The following is a 23,419-nucleotide window of genomic DNA, read 5'->3' on the forward strand; positions in this document are numbered from 1 at the left end:
ATAGACTAGATTTTTGTAATTGTTATATTCTTTCTAAAATAGTTTTTGTGTAATTTTGTTTGGTAAGACTCATCTTATATATTAAAGATATGTATGAAAGTGGTATCTTTTCATCATGATATTAGAGTGTAGATTCTAGAACTTTGTGAAACTATTGACAGCAATAGAAGAACCTTCTTCTTTAAATAAAATTCTCAAGGAAAGAATTTAATTATTGTAGACTTTGACCTTTAAAATATTATAGATGTTGAATTAAACATCGATTCTATTAGATTATGAATTTGGTGTGATAATTATTGATATAAAGTTTGATGGTACCACTTCAAAATTTATTGCCAACTATACCATATTCCTAAGAGAATTATTCCACTTTTAAGAAAATGCATAACCAAAAATGCAGTGGTGAACAAAAGTTGTGTGAGATACTATCTCTATTACATATTTTGATGGCATTGACACTTCACAAGTTTATAATCTCAAGAGAAAGATTATAAGGCTCAAACAAGGCGAAAGATATATCGAAACATATGACAATAATCTTCAAAGCCTATGGAGAGAAATTGATTTTCACCGCCCTAATCCAATGAAATGTGAAACTAACATACAGAGTCATAACTTTATTATACAAGAGGATATAATTTATACTTTTCCAGATGAATTTCAAGTTTGCTCCGGTTCCTTTTGGGGTGCAATCGAAACCTGCCAGTTTCACAAAAAATAGAACTAGAACTTACCCAAGGTTGGTTGGTTCAAGGTAGGGAGCGAAATTAAAAGTAGGGTACTCAACAATTCTAATTCTAGACATGAAATCTACCCATTCCTAACTACAGTCATACCTTAAATAGTAACCTATTTGAGTAACTATAGCTCTAAATGTGTTAAATCTAAAAGTCAACTTGATCCATATAAGAATAATAAATATAACTAATATTTATGGTATTTGTCTTGTATCATAAGCTATTTTATATATGTAAGAACTCTATACCTATAAAACATTTTACAAATTTCAAGCAAAATATCTAAAGTCAAATTAGTTGTAGGATAATATTAGTAGAATCGTGAAAAAATATATTTTTCTGAACCATTTCACTTAAAAAATAGTTTCCAACAACAATTTCTACAATTACTAACATGAAAATAAAAAAAATATTTCTACAATTTCTACGATTTTACTTTCTACAATTTCTACAATACTTAATGGATTAGTCAAAGTTTTAATGCATTTTTAAACTTATACCCACAAGGTTTGAAAAACCTAAAATCTCATCTATAGACTAATTTCTGTTAAAAGAGGTAAAAGTAAAATCGTTATTTTATTAATAATATTAAAAAATATAAAATTCATTATGTTTTTGCCATTATAGTTTTAAAAATTAATAATTTCACTATTGCTTAAAATTTTCTAACTTTCAAAAATAATATTTTCTCCCCTAAAACCTAGAGTTTATTTTCCAGAGGCTCTCAGGCCATTGGAGAAAATACTTCAACTCACAAATAGTCGACCACCCTTCATCTCTCCAAATCATCCAAATGATATAACGAATATGAGTCTTCATTGACCCTGTCAATTCTTCTGAAGAATCGATGAAGACGCTTGTCTTCGTCAATTCGTTTGGAGTCGATGTAGACGCTTGTCTTCGTCAATTCATTTGGAATCCATGTAGACACTTGTCTTCATCGATTTATCTGAAATTGATGAAGACACGTTTTTATCGTTTTTTCTTACATTGGAGAGTAAAGATTTGGTTGCTGGAGATAATAGGTTAAAGCGCTGTCGTTGGTGGTTGGAGAGTGTTTGGAAAATAATCCTTAGGTTTTGAGGAAAAAAATATTATTTTTGAAAGTTAAAAAACTTTAAAAAATAGTGAAGTTGTTAGTTTTTAAAATTTAGAAAGGAAAATAGAATAAATTTTATATTTTTTTAATATTATTAGTAAAATGATGATTTTACCCCTATATCTAATAAAAAATTTTAACAACAATTGATTCAGAGATAAAACTTTAGATTTTAAACTTTATAGATATAACTTTAAGAATATACTTAAACGTGGGTGAGAAATAGTCCTTTGGCTTGGCCATACTACTATAAATAAAATAATAAAGAGCGGGTCTCAGCCCCCAGCCCCCAAGGCCTGGGGTTTTCGCCCAACTCTAGTAGCCGGTTTCCAAACTTAGAAAAGTATATCAATCAGATCAATCATCCCGGAAATTTTCCATCAAAGAAAATGATCATCATTCAAAGAATTGTGACTTCATTTTCGTAGGATAACCGCAGATCCCATCTCGGAAATATTGCAAAAAAAAATGCAAAAGTAATTTATGACTCCCTCATAATTATATTGGAAACAGTAAACCAAACTTTATAAAATAATTTTAAAAAGAAAAATTAGAATGCTACATAATACTTATTTTAAAGCAGATTAAATTTTTGTAATAACAAGATCGTCAGTAACTTCTTACATAATTTCACTAGAAAGAACAAGAGAGGTCTCCAGCTTCAAAGGAGCAGAAAAGACTGAACTGAACTCCAAAAACTCGTTAAATACTCTCAGGTTTACTCTGCATAACACCATTTAGGATGTTTTTAGACCAAAAAATTGATGTCATTTTGGACAAATATTGTTAGAATGGTAATTTTGTTGTGATAAATTATCATCTATTTCAGTTGAATAGCGTTCTGCAGATATTGTGAAACACTGTATAAGAATAAAAAAGTGGGTCATCAACACGAGCTTTAGCTGCAATCAAACATATTTTTTACCAATATCTAAGTTAACAAAATTAGTTGAATATTAAAATTTTAAAAGAAAAAACTAAATTCAAATCTCTACCACAGTTGTAAAATCTTAATTTAAATTACTTTCTAAAAAAGAAAACATATTTTTTAACTTAATTTTATACATTATTATTCACCAAGACAAAGGAGATGAGCCTTGCTCCTGGATGAGTTACAAGGCAGACGAGCTAAACAGGAGTACCTTGATGAAAGAAAAGACTAAAATTATCAACACATTTTAATAAAACTATGAATATTCATTTTAAATACACAAATATATACACACTTATATATATCATTACATAATTGGATGATTTTGTATTAAGGATACTATAACACCCAATCATATGATGATATATATAAGTGTGTATATATTTGTGTATCTAAAGTGAATACACATAGTATTACTCCAACATATTTAAGACTCCTAATTAACCACAAATTCATCAAAAGAAAATTACAAGGAAAAAAAGCATTACAAATCGTAGGAACTTTAACCACAAGCTTTGATTAACGAGAAAGGGGAACATTCATCTATTCTTTCCACTTTTCTCTCCTTGCATATTAATATATCTTCACTTGTATTCCAAAATCATGTTGTTCTCTGGAGCCAAGCCAATGCATGCCCTCAGTATGTTCTCCAGCATAGCCCTCTGCTTTGAGAGTGCATTCACCACTGGTGTCCCTGGTGGAACCTGTTTTTTTCACAAACAGTTTCCTCTGTTATTGGTATTATACCGTAATATCAATCCAACACTTCTCGAATATTAGTAACACTTTTGTATCTGTTTATAGAGTTCTTTATCCAATAATTATCAAGGATTGAGAATAAAATGGCTTTGCAAACTTACAAGTGGGGCCTTGGTGAGGTAACTGAGAATGGTAGCCACAGGGTGGAAAGAGTGGAACTTTCCCTGAAAATTTACAATTGCATAGTAAGAAGTTTGTTATGTTAAACTTAAACAAAGAGTAAGTGATTAAGTAAGAAAACAAACCTCCCCTTCAGCTTTGAGCTGGATCCTGGTGCTGAGTTCAGCAAGAAGGACCAAATCTAAAATAATGGGAGCAGCCAAAAGAGAGTCTTCACAAGTGTTGTGGAGCACAATGGTGCTCTTGCCACCCATGAATATTTCTGATGTGTACTCATCCATGGCTCTCTTGCTGTCTCCAACATAAGGCACATACTGCAAAACATCCCAAGTTTATGCATTACTTCATGTTCTTCAATATATCTCAAGGTGCAAGATGTTCATATAAGAGGGTTAAGTGTTATACCTTGATGACCACGACGTGGTCAGGGTGCTCGCCCGGTTCATAGAGGATACCATTGCTGGAGACCATGTCATCAACAACATTGGATTTGGAGATTTCCTTGGAGCGGAAGGTTTGTGGGGCTGAGAGATTCATGCCATCATTGTTTCCCAAGTGATTGTAGCTCACAATTGAAGTTGGCTGAGAATTAATCAATCAAATTGCCACGGTAAGAATCTAAAACTCAATCCAATTATAATTATAAATTCTTCATCAAAATCTAAATTATTCATTACCTTGATGCCAGCACCAACAAGAAAATCAACCAAAACAGACTTCATCTTAGTCTGTCCACTTTTGAAGTCGTCTCCACCGATCAAACTATTTCTCCTAATAGCCAAATCAATAAGCCCTGAAAACATAACAACGCAAAGTTAATAAGCAAATTCGCATAATCTTCTCCATTAACCATCAAAAGGGGAAATTGTAAGCTTAATTACCCGGAACAAAGGTGTTCTGGGGGCTTCCATTGATGAAAGGAACGTTTTCAAGTACACAAGCAATAGCATACAAAGTTGAAGGAGAAATCTCAGCTTCATTCTTTTCCAGTGAAGCCAAAAGATTCTCCATGGTATCATTCAGCCCCACAACTACATTACTGTACCGCTCTGTATTAGCAGTCCACAGTACAACAATTTTGTCCACGTTGTTTTTCTCCTTAAACTCTCTAATCAACACCAGTCAAACAACAAACAAACACATTAATTGATCAATTCATCAGAGGAAACAAATTAAATTAGATTAAATGGTTTGATTGATTAGTCTTATGTACCTAATATCCTTGATGATTTGTTCAACTTGTTCTTTCTTGGTCCCCCTGACAACGTTGTTGGCTCGTGAGCCCTGATTGGCCGCGATGAAATCAGGGTCATAAATTCCAGGGAGTGGGACCATGGATTCCATGTAGGGCCTCAATTGTTTTTGCAAATCAATGTCAAAAACTTTGGCTCTGGCCATGGCATCAGCCAAGTTCATGTCACTTATGTCCCATCCTCCAAAGACAATGTCATCTGGGTTCACCTATAGTTTTATTATACAAAAATGTTCATTATGAGATCAAATTAGATTGAAATTATGAGTGATTTACGAAAATCGGAAAGCATCCCAATTGAATTTAACGTATATACCATTGGAAGAAGGCTCTTGAATGGAGCATAAATCTCTTCTCCATTGTAAGATCCAACTCTGATAGTTGATGCCTGAGTTAGTGAGCCAAAATAATTGGCTTGTTGCACCTTGTCCTTGGTGGCCCAGGAGATTCCTCTGAAAGAAAAAAAAAAAATCTCACAAATTTACAAAAATTTCTCATGCAAGACAAATAAGGAAACTCACTCTCGATTCGCAATGACACCACCAGTGAGGGTGGAACCGTTGTTTCCTCCCCAACCCACAAGCATAACCCTATAGAAAACAATGAAAATGTTGTCAAAAAACGTTTTTGAAACCAACCCAGAAAACAGAATCAAAATCTTTTCGAAACAAACCCTAGTTTGGGGACATGAGTGTCTGTTTTGAATTCGTATTTCACAGTTTTAGGCTTGACGGTCCACTGATAGGTTCCATTTCTGTTCTCATGAACAAGCTCAGTGGTTTCATACTTGTACAAAGAGTGAATCTCGTCGTCAGTGTACTTGACGTCAGGGCTTTCGACCTTGAACTTTTCTATAAACATTTTTGTGCAAAAATGAAACAATAAAAACACTTTTGAAAAACTAGAAGAAGAGTTTGTTTTTGTTGCTGAATGTATTGCAAATGCAAGACTTTGGTGTTTTTGATAACTAAACCCTTCTTCTCACTTGTATTCAATCAAGAAGCCCTTGTGCTTCTTAAAGTTGCACCAATCCTCTGTATATATAGAGAAATATGGAATTTGATTTCACACGTGGCGGCACTTTAGTGCGCTAGCTATGGCCCATTCTCAAACATATATTATTGGTGGCTCTTGGTTCAAAGTGAAGCTTGACCGATGGCCATGCATGCACATGAGAGTGTTTCTTTCATTTTCTCGTTACTATCAATTACCTCCCTAAGGTTTCAACAATATATTTCTTGTGACCTTAGATCTCATATAAGTTCTCTTATTTTTAAATATATAATAATTTATATAAATAATATATTATTATGTAATTAAGTAAAATAATATTTAATTATATAATAATATATTATCTATATATATATATATATATTAGTATATTTAAAACTTTCTGTACATAGTATCACTTCTTAATCATTTAAAATTGGGGAGGACAGTTGATTTTAAAAATAATAGAGGTTTTCCTTACACTACAGATTAAGAGGAGGAATAAAATAAATTTTTATTTAATGTTTATTGTGACCACACGGATCTGCTGACACGAGTGATGCGGAGAAGAGAGAGAGAGAGAGAGACGTATAATGGTTATTTACACGTGGTGCAATCTAGGGAGGCCATTTTGTGCAATTTGCTTAGGATTCTGTAGGGTTCACTGGATTGGGAAGATACTGGAAGGGCAAATTCGTGAGGTGACGGTGACGCTGAGTTAATGGAGTCAGTGATGCGCGTGGCGAGTGATTTTGTGTTACTGGAGTGGACACTTGGCTGGCCTGTTGTTGGTGTGCTTTTCAGAGCTCTGAAGTAACGTGTGAGGGTAGCCTTCTCAACTGTCAGGTGGGCCAGCTATGACCGTTTTAACTAATCCGCACACCCTAGTGGACCTACTTAAACTTTTACCTTTTTTCCTTTCCGCGACCCTTCCTCCCGACGTGAAAAAATTACTTTAATAATTTATTTTAGTAAGGGTCTAATTGTAATTGTATATACATAATTGTTATTAAACATGTTAATTAAATGTTGTATTTTCAAAAAATAATTGATTTTATTTTTATAAGAGTCTGTGTCAACATTTAATACTTCCTGCAATTAATAATTTTCCTTATCTTCCTTGTTCCTGTTCCTACATTGATGAGTTCTCGAAATATGTAAGTATGTTTTTTTTAATAACTATTTGGGCCATTTTTAAGTTAATTTCTTTGAAACTGAGTAATTTTTAGAAATTATATTTAATGAATGATCATTGTATAAGATTCTGAAGGAAAGACATAAACAACCCTTTCAAGTGCATCTTACACCGTTAAAGAACAATGATATATATTTTGGTTTTTCCTTTTTATTTTTTTATAAAAAATATAATATAGGTGTATGTAGAGCTAATCTTTCATGTGAACAAAATATGGATTTAAAAAACTTACCCAAAAGAAAATGGATTTAAAAATCACTTTTTTTATATATATAATTTTGCCTTTTAAATATCTATAAAAATCAATAAACAAAGGTCTTTAAAAGAATTGACTGTAAAATATATATGTATATATATTTTTACTAATTTGTATTTTAAATCACTTATTGGGGGTTACAACCAATTCAAGCTATTTGCAAACTACTCGCGGTTTGGCTTATATTGAATAGACTATTACTTGATTAAATGAACTCTTGAGTTTGTCTAAGTTCATGAGCTTAGGCCAAGCTTCTTGAGTTTTTTTTTAGCAATTGCTTAGAAATAAGGTTTAGATTTGAATTAAATTTAGTTTGAGTTCGATTAGTGTCAGTGGAGTCAAATTCAAGCTCGAACTCACTTTAATGGCATTCGAGTTCTACTCATTTAAAAGGAGTTGAATTTGAGTTCTGATCAACTTTGAACTCAAATCAATATTAAAACAATGTCATTTTGATATGTATTAGTTAAAACAATATAGTTTTAGTTTATTTCTATTGAATTTTTCAAACTTATGAGTTTTATGAGTCGAACATCTTTAAAATTTGAATTTGAAAATATTGAACTCTCAGGCTCAACCTGAAGCTCGCTTAAGTTGAACGCATTTTATATTTATTCAAGTCAAGCTTGAATAAGCTCACTTTGAATCCAATCCTACTTAGAAGTTAGTCAAGGTAGCAATCCTTGAAGATTTTTCTTAAACCGAGTTTGAGTTAACAGTTTTTATCTCGAGCTCGAGTTTGCAACTCTCGAGCTTGTCAAGTTTAAGCTTGAATCCTGCATCTATTTTATTGATTGAACTCCAGTCTTACAATACTCAACTCTGTTTGATTCAACTCGATTACAACACTTCATTGGGTTCATAAACTTATATGTTTTTAACTAAACTATTGTATGATTAATATTATACATTTTGAAAAAGTGTCATTCTCTTTAATATTTAGATGCTATTTATCAAATCAATACCTTATTCACATCATAGCTTCAAAAAAGATTATACAGGATTATTTATTAGGCTTGGTCTATCCATGATGGGTTGACCTGACCTATACCCAATTTACTTAATTGCCTATGGCAGTTGAAAGCTGTTGAGGGCACTTAGTACTATATTTAAAGTCCCAAACTGTCGCTTAACTGCCTAAACATGCAAAAAGATACGTAACTAAAAAAACCCTTCTTCTTTTTCTGGAGTTTCTAGCTATAGAACCAATTTTACATAGGAAAGAAAAACCACAGTGAATTGAAGCAACTTGTGTGGTGAAAATTAAATCATTAGGTTTTGGATCATCATCAATTCAACCGAATTACATTATGGGTATGTAAATTTAATCCAATGTTAATTTTATAGAATTTAGATTTAATATCCAACATTATTGTTAGAGCCTGGATATATTGTTGTTGGTTTGAACAAGTCATGCCTATGTAATATGTGAGAATTGCTATATGAATTATGTTAATTTTGGCTTAAAATTAATTAAATTTGGACTTAGTGTTTGAATTAAATTTATGTGAATTACATGATATTGATGGTTAGAATCATGCCGAGATGAAGCCTATATGTGTTTTATAGGATTTTTATTAAAAATTGCATGGAATTAAGCCTCGAATTGACGAAATTAAAGGCCAAAATAGTTGAATAAGTAGTGCACTTTAATGCCATAATTCTATTAGATTCCAACCATTGGTGCTAGAAATTGGACCAACTAGAATTGTTAACTTGGGCACTTCAATACCCAACCTTTCATGGTCAATCGATGACCGGAAGACAACCAATTAAACTAACTAAGAATTAGGGTTATTCATGGGGTGCAGGTTGCAATCAAGTTGGGAAAACCAAATTGCCTAACCTCTTTGGTTAACAAGTTGCCTAAACTTGTTAATTAATAGGCCAACCTGTCTAGTCAACCAGATGACTTGAACTTGTCAACACTTGTAGGTCAATTGATCTGTCAAAGGTCAATGTTTGACCAATTAATAGTTGACGACTTAATTGTAAAAAATTTGGCAACAACATGTGAGGGCATATAGGCACACTTTTGAGATATATGCCTTTGATAGGAATGTGACCTAAAATGACATGCACGATTGAACTATAACAAATCATTAATGCATGATTATAATCATAAAACATGCAAAAAAAGTGATGTAATAAAAATGATTGTCTTATTAATCAAAACTTATAAACTAATAAGTATCTAAAAATCTTTAAAATAAAATAACTGTATAAATAATGAGTAATTATTGTATATGAAAATAATAATAATAATAGTTTTATGTCTGATAAAATTGAAATGGCAGAAGTGCCACTCCCTTCGTTAAGCTGGTTGTTAGACCACTGGATCCCCTACTACTTATCTTTACTTACAAAACATATGAAAGGAAAACATGAGTAAAACTCAATAAGTAGTGACCTTTCGACACCCAAAACTAATATGAACAAACTAATGTTAAAACTTGCATTCCATTCATAAGTTGAATGTGGTCACTCTTTGGCATCTTGGTGCCCTAACATGGGTTATTCACGAAAATTGAGAAGACCTGAATTATCATTTGACATATTTGATGCCTTGATAAAAGCTATTATCGTGCCTTGCACACGTGCCCAATAGCCTATTAAGCTAATTAACTAAGACACCTTGATCATATGGAAAAAATCTTTGATAACAACTCATTCTTTTACCACATAAATTAATAAAAAATATTGATGAACTATTCAAAGATAGCCCTTGCCTCGGGTAGATATGTGGTGAATCTTGCTAATCACATGAGGAATATCTAAGAGCCATATCCTTACCATGCAAATCTGAATTGAACTAGATGGTTATGCGTCTTGGTGTCGAATGCATGATGCATCTCATGGGTACCTAACCCTATTACCTTCACGATTTTTGTCACTTATGCACATAATTGGTGACTATCAAATGTGTAACACTAGCCTTAAGGTTGTTGAATTTTGACCCATATTTGATTTAATTTAAGCTTCTGTCATCGTCCATGTAATCGAACACCTATACTAAGTCTTTCTTGAATTCTTTACTTTGGTTGCTCATTATTCTTCTTGTTTAACTCTCATATTTTATGTACAAAGTCTAGGGGTATAATCATCTTTTGTCTTTGTCTAGAGGTACATAATCGTGTGCTTCTCCACCCATACTCGTGTGCCTCCTGACTTATATACACTCAACACATAACTGTACATAGAATAGGTACACATTAGGAGATGACTTAGACACACTCCTATGCATGATGATCCACATGTCTTTAGCCACACATGTCGTCCACTTTTAGAAAGTTATACATGGGTATGTCTCCTATACCATACGACTGTGCATGTCTTCCCTCAAAATGAGCGCGAGAATTTTAAACTTTCAAAATTTTTGGAAAAACACATGGGCATGTATAGAGCCATACATGAATATGTCACGATTTGGAAATCATGTTATAAGGGTTTCTATACTACATAGATACAACACAAATACTATAACCATATCAACCAGTTCTGACCATATCTTTAAAGAACCCTAAACATGTATACATAGTGGACAACATGCATTATAACCTATATACAATCACTTTTGGGCATTATTGCATTATTAAGCCAAAACACATAACATTCATACCATAATCATACTAATATGATTCTTGGATGTATATACATAAATCAAACAATCTCTTCCACAATTAATTCACTAAAATCTATCACACACATGCAAGAACATATGCACACATTACTGCTCATATGTATATAAACTATAATTTCATCAATTCCATACTCTCAAGAGGCTAGCTAAGCATATGAATCACCACAACTGCATATTAAATCAAACATATCATATAAATCATCACTATTATATCTAAGCAATCCTAGATCATGCGTGTAATGGTAAAACTCTAAAATTTTATGATCAAACAAGGGAAACAGAACCACTTACTTAGATTCCAATGAAAATGCTTTCCTTGCATGGCTACGATGATTCTAGTGATTGATGGTGGCTTCTCAAGGGACAAAATTACTTCCTCGGTTTCTCTCACACACTTTTTGCTTTTCATGGCTATGAATGATAATATGAGAGAAATAAGTTATCACATTTTTATTTCAATTCCAGCATACGATACACAGACGTGTATAAGTCATACACGATCATGTATCAAGTTGTATAACTAGAGCAACTTCCATACATGGGCGTGTACCTCCAAAAGTTTAACTTTTTACTAACCATACATTACTGTGTATGCTTCTATACATAGGCGTGTACCTCAAAAATCATTAATCACCAAATTTAAAATTAGGAAAAAAGATTAAAATGCCTTTCAGCTTACCTATAGGTGTCAACATCCTTGAAATTCACTTGAACAAGTGTGAGAACCACTATCGCATACCTTGTTCAACCTATTATGTGGCCTTTTCAACTTGGTGATTTCTTCAATAAAACTTTTACTAGGGCAATATGCTTACATCTAAGCTTTTTAACTTGTCTGTCTAATATCTGAGCTAGATAACCCTTGTAGACTATATCATCCTTGAGCTTGACATCCTCAACACTATGCACATGAGTGGGTTCACTGATATACTAACATAACAATAATACATAAAACATATTATAAATGCAATTAATGCTTTTTGGTAGCATAAGCTGATAGGTAACATTACCTACACGCTCTAATACTTAAAGGGTGCTATAAATCTCGATGCTAACTTGCCTTTTCTATCAAATCTTATAACATGTTTATAAGAGGCTATTTTGATGAACACCTTATCATCCACCTAGAACTTATGATCACGTCTCATTTGATCTGTATAATTCTTTTAGTAGTCTTGCACTTGCTTTATCCTCTCTTTGATCATCTTTACACCCTCAATCATCCTCTAAGTTAGCTTTGATCCTAGTGATTGAGCTAGAACATTTCTTTCTCCTTTCTTATCCTAGTATTGGTGATCTATTCCTCTTGCCATACAAAGCCTTAGAAATAGCCATCTTGACGGTTGCTTGGTAACTATTATTATAAGCTTAAACTTTATCAATAACAATACATTCATCTAACTCACTTATTTATCTAGGTAGCAAGCCTTCAACATGTCCTCGATCATTAGATTAACTCTTTTAGTCTGTTTATCAGTTTGGGGATGATATATTATGCTATACACCAATCTTATACCTAAGGATTTTTGTATATTTTACCAAAATACTGAGACAAACCTGATGTCCCAATCTGACACTATCATCTTAGGTACCCCATAAAGTTTGACAATCTATTTCACATAGATCTAACTTAGTTGATCTATGCTTTTGGTTTCTTTGACTATTGTAAAATTTTATCAACTTAGTCAACTAGTTAACTGTAACCTATAATACATCATAACCACTTTTGACCCTTAACAATCCAACCACAAAGTCTATTGATATGTGTTCCCACTTCCACTTAGGAATGCTAAGGGTTATAAAAGTTTAGATGGTCTTTAATGTTTAACCTTAACTTATTGACACACAAGACACTTAGCTAAAAAGTCTACAATGTCTTTCTTCATTCCTAACCACCAAAACATCGTCCTTAGATCCTTATACATTTTTACACTCCCAAGGTAGACAATGTAAAGGAAATTGTATGCCTCTACAAGGATCTTATCTCTCAAACTTTACTTTAGGGGAAACATATATCCTCCATTGAAACCTCAGAATGTCTTCTACCATATTTAACTCAGTCTCAACATCCTTAGCCATCTTTTGTTTGATCCGTAGATATCTCTCATCTAAAACCTGTGCTATGCAGATCTCATCCAAAAGGTTTGATTGAATTTGAAGACTTGCCAATTACCCTATGATTACCTAAATTTACTCTCATACTAACTTTTACTATAACTCATGGTAAGTGATAATCTATGATAGGACCATTTTTTAACTTAGAACATCTGTGACTATGTTGGCTTTACCCAGGTGATACTTAATCTCATAATTATAGTCTTTTTAATAACTCCAACCACCATTTTTGTCTTATATTCAATTCTTTTTGGGTGAATAAATACTTAAGACTCTTGTGATTCATGTAAATGTTACTTTTTACCTCATATAGGTAATTTCGCTATATCTTAAGTGTAAAAACCATAGTTGCTAACTTAAGGTTGTGAGTGGAATATCTAGTCTCATACTCCTTTAATTGACAGGAAGCAGAAGTTATCACCTTTCATTTCTGTATCAGTACTACTCCTAAACCTATATATGAGGTATCCATGTATAAATCATATTCCTTGCTCTCTTTTGACAAGGTAAGGATATAAGTTGAGATCAATCTTTTTTTCAATTCCTTGAAACTTTGTTTGCATGCCTTTGATCATCTAAAAGGAACCTCTCTACCTGTTAACACTGTGAAGGATCGAACTAACTTAGTGAATCCTTAATAAAGCATCAGTAATAGCCTGCCAACCCTAAAAAAATTCTAACCTTCTTAGTTGTCTTAGACCTCTACCACTTAACATTATCTTAATTTTGCTGGGATCCATTGATAGAAATGCCATTCTATCTAGCTAGAACTCATAGTTAGAGAACTTTATGAATTACTGCTTCTCTTTTAATCTTTAGAGCATGAATTTCAAATGCTGCTTATGCTCTTAAGTTTTGAAGTAAACTAAGATGTCATTAATGAATACCACTAAAAACTTATCTTGATAATTTTAAAAATCCCTATTCATGAGGTCTATAAATACTATTGAGGCATTGGTCAAATCAAAGGGCATCACCACAAACTTATAATGCCCATATCTAGTTTTGAAGGCAATTTTGGGTATATCCTATTTTGTCATTCTGACTTGATGATACCTTGACCTTAAATCTACCTTAGAGAACACTGAGACACTTATGAGTTGGTTAAATAAATCATCAATCCTCGAGAGCAGGTACTTATTCTTTATTGTTGCCTGGTTTAACTCTTTATAGTCAATGTATATTCTTATCGAAAAGGATTGGTACACCCCATAATGAGTGGTTCAGTTTAATAAATCATCTATCCAATAGTTCCTATAATTGTTTCTTTAGTTCCTATAATTTGGTTGGAGCTATTTTATATAGGGTTTTAGAAATTAGCATTATGCCTAGAGCCAACTTGATACTAAACTCCTTCTCTCTGACGCTAACCTTGAAAGGTTGTTAAAGAATACATCTGAAAATGCTTCCATCATTAGAGTATTTTTTACATCTGAAACTACCTTTGCTGATTTTTGAACCATATGTAACAAATACACCATACACCATACAACACTTACTTAACATTTTCTTAGCCTTGATGTTTTTTATCATCATATTAAGAATTCAACTATTTTTGAATATAAACTACTCACAATTATCTATACTAAATCTAACTTTCTTCTTCTTATAGTTTATTTCTACTCTATATCTGCTTAGAAAGTTCATATCAAGTATCACATCAAAGTCTGACATGTCTATGATTATCAGGTCCATAACCATCTTATAACCTCTTAAAAAAAGTTCTCTTCCCTATCAATATTGAACTACTATAAACCTGGTCTTTGTCTGGCATCTTTATTATGATTTGAGGGACAACTGAAGGCTCTAGTCTTAATCTCTTAACTATGCCTCTAACAATAAAATATTGCATGACACTAGAGTGAATTAAAGCATATAAAGGACAAGTGTGAAACAATAGCTGACCTATCACAGCTGTAGGGATAACATCTGCCTGTGTTTGAGTAACTGTAAATACTTAGGCTTATCCTTCCCTAATTGTCTGCTTAGTTAAGGTTAATGTCGTTCTTACGATTATACACTACTTCGCAAAATGTCTAGTTTCTTACATCTATAGCACATCTTTCATCTGGCTAAACACTCGTTGATATGCCTTCTACTATATCTGTGACATATAGAAAAATTATTATGTCTGGGTTGATCCTTTTTTCTCTATTTCTTAGCCTTTAAATTCTTCTTATTTTTAGGTTGGAAGGGTCTCTTACCTTTGTTTTCTCAACTAGGCCTACCTCTACTACCTTCCTCTCGCTTGCCATCAATGGTTAGCTAACTTTGTCTCTACACTGAGGCTAGTAGTATAGATTCCTCTAATAGCTCTCTATCTCTCACTATGTGTTGTTTATGGTCTCAGATCTCAGTGCATTATCAAGGGCATTTGAATAAGTCTTGGGAGGATTATCTTCTATCAGCACATCTTTGACTATGTTTGGTCTCAACTCTCCTATGAACACATTTAGCTTGTCTCTCTTTAAATTAGTTTTGCCAGATGTATACTTGGCTAAAAATTTTAGCTTAATCAAGAACTCCTAATCGATATGTTCCTCTGCCTAAGATAAAGGAACTCTTATGCGTTCACATATATGACATTAGCTAAAATATACTCTAACTCAAAGCCTTATTTGAAGTTGACTTATGTCATCCTTGAAACTTAATAGGTTCCATATGAGATCTGCCACCAGACCTTAGCATCCTCATTCAATGAGAGTCTAGCGTATTATTATAGAGTAGATTCTTATGGCATCTTTCATTGCTTCCAGCCATTTCTCGATTAGCAATCCTTTGACATTATATCACATCTAAAATCTAGAGGTTGATGATGACTAGACAGGTTATAAATAGGATGTGCCTATCCTTTGTTGTTACCTTTAATGTTTACTTGAATACACTTGCACATTTCTTACTATGTTGGGAGGGTAAATTAGTATTTGAATATTGTTATTACATTGGTAGGGCTTGAACTAGATGCCCAATACTGGTCAATGCCTCTCTATTTTGTCTTAAGACCTTTTCTACGACCTAACAAATAATAACACTATCAATTAAGGGCATAAATGGTATGTTAGATACCTATCCCTGAGCCTTTGCTTGGCTCTTTCCATGGCTAGGAATCTTTGATTAACCTCTTGGATCTCTTTATCTTGGAATCATAACAATCTTTAGGCATATATTACTTTAATCTAGAAACAGGTATATTATACTTATAATGGTAAGCATGCGGGGGTGGTTAGGGCTACATAAGGGGCTACTTTCTTACTTAACTTTAAATGTAATTTTTAGATATATAAAATTTTTAACCTTTTTAGGTACCACGATCATGCTCTGATACCATAAATGAACACCCATCTTCATATACCTATCCATGATAGGAATGTGACCTAAAGAGACATGTAGGACTGAACTATTGAAAACTATTAATGCATGATCATAATCATAAAACATGTAAAAATATGATGTAATAAAATAACTGTCTTATTAATGAAAACTCATAAACTAATTAGTGTATGAAAATCTTTGATATAAAATAAATGTATAAATCATGAATAATCAATGTGTTAGAAAATAATAATAATAACAATTATAGTTGTATGTCTGATAAAACTGAAATACCACAAGCACCCATCTCCCTTGCATAGTTGCTCACTAGACCATTGGATCCTTTGCCTATCCTACTATTCTTCTTTACCTATAAAACATACGAAAAGAAACACCTGAGTGAAATTTAGTAAGTGGTGACCTTTTGGCACCCAAAACTAATATGAATAAACTAATGTTAAAACTTGTGTTCCATCTGTAAGTTGAATATGATCACACTTTGGCACCTTGGTGTCTTAACATGGATCATTCATTAAAACTGAGAAGACACAAGTTAGAATTAACATATCTATGCCTTAGTGAAAACTACTATTATGCCTTACATATATGTCAAACAGTTTATTAAGCTAACTAACTGGGACACCCTGATCACACCAAGAAAATTTCTAATAACAACTTCTTCTCTTATCATATAAGTTAATCAGAATTATTAACTAACCATCCGAAGATGACCCTTACCTCGGGTGCATATGTGGTACATCCTATTAATCACATAAAGAATATCTAAGAGCCACATCTTTATCATACATACTTGAATTAAAATGGGTGGCTATGCGCCTTAACTTTGAGTGCATGATGTATCTCATGAGTATCTAGCCCTATCACCTTAATGAATCTTGTCACTTACACACACAGTTGGTGACTATCTAAATATATGGCATTAGCCTTAAGGTTGTACACTTTCAACTCAAATTTGATTCGATTCTAACTTCTGCTATTGTCCATGTAGTTAGGCACTTACATTAAGTCTTTCTTGAATTCTTTATTCTCTGGTTGCTTATTATTCTTCTTGTTTAACTCTTCCCTTCTATGCATATAGCCTAAGGGTATAATAATCTTTTGTCTTTGTCTAGGGGTACATAGTCATATGCTTCTCCACCCATGCTCATATGCCTTCTGACCCATATACTAGGCATGTGGCACTTAGCACACGACCATGCATAGAGCATGAACACATATGAATATGACCTAGACACATTCCTTTACATGATGATCTAGAAGCATACACCACATATCTTTAGCCACACATATTGTCTATTTTTGGAAAGTCATACATAAATGTGTGTTTCATACTACACAGTCATGTATGTTTTCCCTTAAAATGAGCACAAGAATCTCAAACTTTCAAAATTTCTTAAATGACACACGGGTGTGTATAGAGCCATACATGACTGTGTGTCATGATCTAGACATTGCATCCTAAAGGTTTTTATTGCTACACAGACACAACATAAGCATTATAACCACACTAAGCAATTTTAGCCATATATTTAAAGAGCCTTAAATAGGTATACACATTGGAAAACTTTCAGTACAACCTATATATGATCACTTTTAGGCATTATTGCATTATCAAGGCAAAACACATAACATTCATACCATAATCATGCTAATACAATTCTTGGATGTGTAAACATAAATCAAACAGTCTTTTCCACACCTAATCCACTAAAATCTATCACACACATGCAAGAACATATGCACACATTACTTCTCATATGTATATAAACTCTAATTTCATCACTTCCATACTTTCAAGCGATTAGGCAAGCATATGACTCATTATAATTGCATATTAAATCAAACATATCGTATAAATCATCACTATTACATCTAAACAACCATAGATTATGCGTGTAATGATAAAACTCTAAAATTTCATGATCAAACAAGGGAATCTACACCACTTACTTGGATTCTAGCAACAATGCTTCCTTTGTGTGGCTATGGTGATTCTAGTGATCGGTAATGACTCCTCGAGCAACAAAATTACTTATTCTTTCCCTCTCTTACACACACATATATACTCTCACTCTTTGCTTTCAACCACTATGAATGATAATGTGAGAGAATTAGAGTTATTGTAATTTTATTTTAATTCCAACATGTAATACACAGACGTGTATAGGTTATACACAATCATATATCAAGTTGCATAACTAGAGCAACTTCTTATTTCATCGTGATTATAATCTAATTCAAAAGTTTGACTTTCTATTGACCATACATGACCGTGTATACTTCCAAACGTAGGTGTGCACCTTCAAAAATTATTAATCATTAAATTTAAAACTAAAAAAAAGATTAAAATGCCTTTGGACTTACTTGTAGGTGTTATATTATGATTTTAAAATGATTGAACAAGACCACTATGTTTGCATTAAAAAAACTTATAAAAAGTTTACAATTCTATCACTTTATGTAGATAATGTCTTAATAGCTAGAAACGACTTGGATAATATAATGACCATTAAGAGTTAGCTATCTATGAATTTTGGTTTGATAGATATATGTGAGGCAAATTATGTATTGTGTATTAACATTAAAACAAATCGTTCTAAGAAACTTTTAACTCTGTCACTAGAGCATTATATTCGAAAGATTCAATATGACAAATTGTAGACTAGTAGATACTTCTATGTCAAAAGACAAATTGTTGAACTAAGAAATATGCCCTAAGACTCAAAATGAGAGTAATGAAATGTCCCTAGTACCCTATTCAAATGTAGTTGAAAGCCTCATGTATGTAATGATGTGTGCATGCCTAGACATTTGCTTTGTTATATGGTTGGTTAGTTGACATTAGTCAAATCCTAGAAAAGAGTACTAAAAGGATATCAAAAAGATATTACGGTATCTGAAAGATATTATAGATTACTGTTTGTGTTATTAAGGATCAAATTTATGCATGATTGGCTTTTCAGTTGTCAACTGGAGAGGTAATTTAGACCAATGCAAATTCACTTTTGGTTATATATTCTTACTCCAATAAGGTGCCACATCTTGAAATAGTAAGCAATAGACATGCATAGCCTTATCCATAATGAAGGTCACGTTTACAACCTATTTAGCGACTCTACAATAAGTTGTTTGGTTAAGAAGATTTTGTTTTTTTTTTTATAAATTTTGGTATACAGAACAATATTGTTGGACCAAAAGTTATCCATTGTAATGATCAAGTTACGATAGCTTTTACAAAAAATCTAAAATTCCATAATAGAACCAAACATTTTGACACAAGGTACCATTTTGTCAGAGACATAATTTAAAAGAGAGAAGTGAGTGTATAATATATTTTTATATATTATTCAGTTACTGATCCTTTAACCAAATCTATTCCAAAAGATGTATATCTTGCACATTTTAAATCTCTTAGATTGCATAGACTATAATGGATAAGTTGTTGAACATATATATTATACTTGTAACACAACATTGAAAACCATGAAATTCAAGCTTATTTTATTTTAATTTTTGAATTTGCATCTCTAAATTCTTGGTGTTTCACTATATAGACATTATTTTGTCTGAAAGCTCAACAAGATTATAACATTACATAAGTTAGAGATTAGCTCACTCACATAAGCAATAGCCTTTGACGTTGAGAAAATGAGAAAAAATGAGACATATTTTTTAAGAAAAGAATTGTTAAAGCTGAAATATCACCTTGATGATTAATCAAGATGAGATCATGGATATATATGTTTGGCAATGACTACTTTAGATTTCTTACATCCAAATAACTTCTGAATGTCAAATGTGAGTTTTTAATGAATAAATGCAAGTTTGAAGATGCTTAAGAACCTGAATTAGACGTTGGATGTAGAGACTAAACTCAAATTTGTGCAGTGTTGATGTATGACATTTTTGGAGAATATACACTATAACACATGTTTTATATCATGTGTGCATAAGCTAACCAATAGAAGTAGTGAGTGAATAAATCTCTGCTTCTTTATTGTGTGAGACTTTATGAGATTTCCTTCATGTTGGAACCGTAGACCTTTTACTGTTATTTGATATTTATTTTTTATGATTGTTATCTTAACTTGGTACCTATGATTACGTATGATTCGGTTTATGAACATAACTAGAAAAGTAAGTTTAAATTGATAATTTTGAGTAGAAGAGGAAGACTTATCTAGTATGTGTATCCATTGACCAATCAGTCTTGTTAATCATATGTGAGATATGACTTGATCATGGATACATAAAGATATAACACAATTATTTTTAAGGGATTAGAGAGATTGGTGTTATCAAATAAGTTTAGGGAATAGTGAGACTAACGATTTATTATATTTTTTTGGGTTGAAGTGACTATGTTATTCTTAACAGATATATAATATTTAGCTCTTAAATACACGTTGCTCGTAAGGCTGCATAACACATTTACAAGAATGAAATGTATTGTTGTATGAGATTTCTATGTTTGAGTATTTGCTTCAGATTACCCATCATGTGTGAGTAGGAGAAATTGGGCTTGGTCCACACATGATGGGTTGACCCAATCCGTGCCCAATTTACTTAACTACCCATGGCAATTGAAAGCCTAATTAGTAAAAAATGAGAATAATTTGGATTTAATTCGTGTTCTCGGTTAATTCGTGTATTAAACACTACGTTTCATATTAAATGACTATTTAATATGTGTTTCTTTTTTTTTTTTAATTTTAAAGAAATCCAAAACGAAAGTGTTTTAATGTCTAAATATAAAGTACAAATGTATCCATTTAAATTTTAATTAATTACCATAATGCCAACAATAAAGCCAAATTTTTTCTTTCAAATCCTTAACCCTAACCTCTCCATTCATTGCATCAGGTTCACATTCATAATAGCAACAAAATTTTTTTTCAAATAATTCATTTTACATTAGATTGGTGCATTTTTGTTAGACTTAACTTTTCATTTTTGCTATTCTCTTAAAGGGTTTCATTGTCTTTTCTTTTGCTTGTTTGTAACTTCACCATTTTGTATACACCCGTTTGTGTTTGTTTCATTCCTGTGTACACTTGTTTGGATTTGTTTCATTTTTTAAATCTCTTCACAACTTTATTGTCAAATTTGGATATATGTGTGACTTGTTTTTGGTGCTTGCTTTGATTTCAATATATATTGGTGAATCGATGATTTTGATTTATTTACGATAAGAAAGTTATTTAAATCTAAGTTGAAACAATAAAACTTTTTGGAATGTTATTATATCTGAATTGGTGTCTACTTTAATTTCAATGTATACTAGTGAATCGGTGATTTTGATTTTGATTATATTTGCTTAAGTAATTATAAACAAAACAAAAAACTGATATGTGTTATTTTATATAAAGGGGTTGAAACCAACTGTAGCATGAACACGTTATACATCATGCAAAGATTTTCAGGAATTATAGTCATTTGTCAAAGTAAAATTAATTTGACCTAGTTACAACTTACATAATTATGTCTATTTTATTTGTTTATAAATTGAATGGAGTTTTTATTGAGAGTCTTGATAGTATAATTTGAATTTTGATTATGAATTATGTTATATTATGTTTAATAGTAAATTAAATATTTTACATTTGAATTATTATATTAATTTCAATTATGAGCTTTATGAAAAGTGATAAATTTATGATTAATATAACTGTATTTTTAGAAATATTTTATTGACGATGTGCTATATTAAATTTATATATACACGTTTTGTATTTTTTTTATATTCAAATTTTATGACATTTTTTTACAAATATATCTTTTACCATTCATTGTATCATACCATATAATTTTCATACCCTTTTCCTCCATTCTTGTATTTACTAATTGAGGTTGAAGATTGTTTGGTTGAAATTAAATCATCAAAAGATCATCATCAATTCAACCAGATTATATTCTGGATATGTAAATTCAATCCTATATTAATTTTACAGAATTTTGATTTAATGTTCTTAATCTAATCTCTATATATTAAATTTATTCAATATTATCGAATTTTCGAGCATGAAAAAGTCTAGTTATTTGTACAAGGCCAAAGGATTATTTCTCACCCAAGGTATGCTGTTTTCTTAAGTTTCTCCTCATTAACTTTGAAAACTTATTTACCCATTCATAATCTGTTAAAATTAATGGTTTAAAGAGTAAAATCGTTATTTTATCTATGATATTAAAAATAGATTAAAATTTAATTTAGTTTTTCCCCCTAACCCCTAAAACTAACTATTTCTCCTAGGCCAAGTTTTAAAAAATAGCATTTCCCCCTTAGGGTTTAGTTTTCAATCTTTGATACCAAATCTGATGGCATCGTCGATGACAAAGCTTTTTCGATGTACCACCATGCACCGGTGGCCTCTCTTCTCTCCTCTGGAACATCGATTGGCTCAGATCTGACATCATTTTTGTCTGGAAAGTTGAAGAGGACGAAACTCTTTGTCTTCCCAGATGTCTTTGTCTTCGTCTGAGAAGACAAAGAGCTTCGTCTCTTGACAAAGTTCTTTAACTTTTTAGATGAAGATGACGTCAAATCTTGGTTGATTGACGTTCCAAAGGAGGTAAGAGAGGTCGTCAGAGTATGGTGGTGTGTCAGGAAAGCTTTGTCGTTGGTGATGACACCGGATTTGACGTTAGAGATTGAAAACTAAACCTTAGGGGAGAGAATGCTATTTTTTAAAACTTGACTTATGGGGAAATAGTTAGTTTTCAGGGGTTATGGGAGAAAAAGAAATAAAATTTTAAGAGATTATGATTCCATTTAATTTAATTGCTTATCGGTGGATATTTAAGATTTTCAAAATTAAAGGAGAGAAATTTGAGAATCTAACATATCTTAGGTGGGAAATAGTCCTTTGGCCTTCGTACAAATAGAAAGGTGTTCAATTATTTTGTAGTAGTGCTATTAATGTTCAATCAAAGTTAGTAAGGTATTTATTTATGTGCTTATGCTGTTGCTGTAAAAGGGTCAGAATCATGTGACG

General features: G+C 31.9%; 1 protein-coding gene across 1 annotated transcript; it reads right to left on the bottom strand.

Moving 5' to 3' along the window:
• Positions 1 to 2,836: 2,836 nt before the first annotated feature.
• LOC123229140 (inositol-3-phosphate synthase) lies at positions 2,837 to 5,921 on the bottom strand. The gene is made up of 10 exons (XM_044654753.1): positions 5,572 to 5,921; positions 5,420 to 5,488; positions 5,215 to 5,350; positions 4,860 to 5,107; positions 4,528 to 4,754; positions 4,324 to 4,439; positions 4,052 to 4,228; positions 3,772 to 3,960; positions 3,628 to 3,690; positions 2,837 to 3,471 (listed from the first exon to the last, which is right to left on the bottom strand). The coding sequence occupies exons 1-10, from the start codon at positions 5,757 to 5,759 to the stop codon at positions 3,352 to 3,354; spliced, it is 1,533 nt and encodes a 510-aa protein (XP_044510688.1). The 5' UTR covers positions 5,760 to 5,921; the 3' UTR covers positions 2,837 to 3,351.
• Between the last annotated feature and the right edge of the window lie 17,498 nt (positions 5,922 to 23,419).

The sequence above is a fragment of the Mangifera indica genome, chromosome 1 (genome assembly GCF_011075055.1).
Source record: "Mangifera indica cultivar Alphonso chromosome 1, CATAS_Mindica_2.1, whole genome shotgun sequence".
NCBI classification, from domain to species: Eukaryota; Viridiplantae; Streptophyta; class Magnoliopsida; order Sapindales; family Anacardiaceae; genus Mangifera; species Mangifera indica.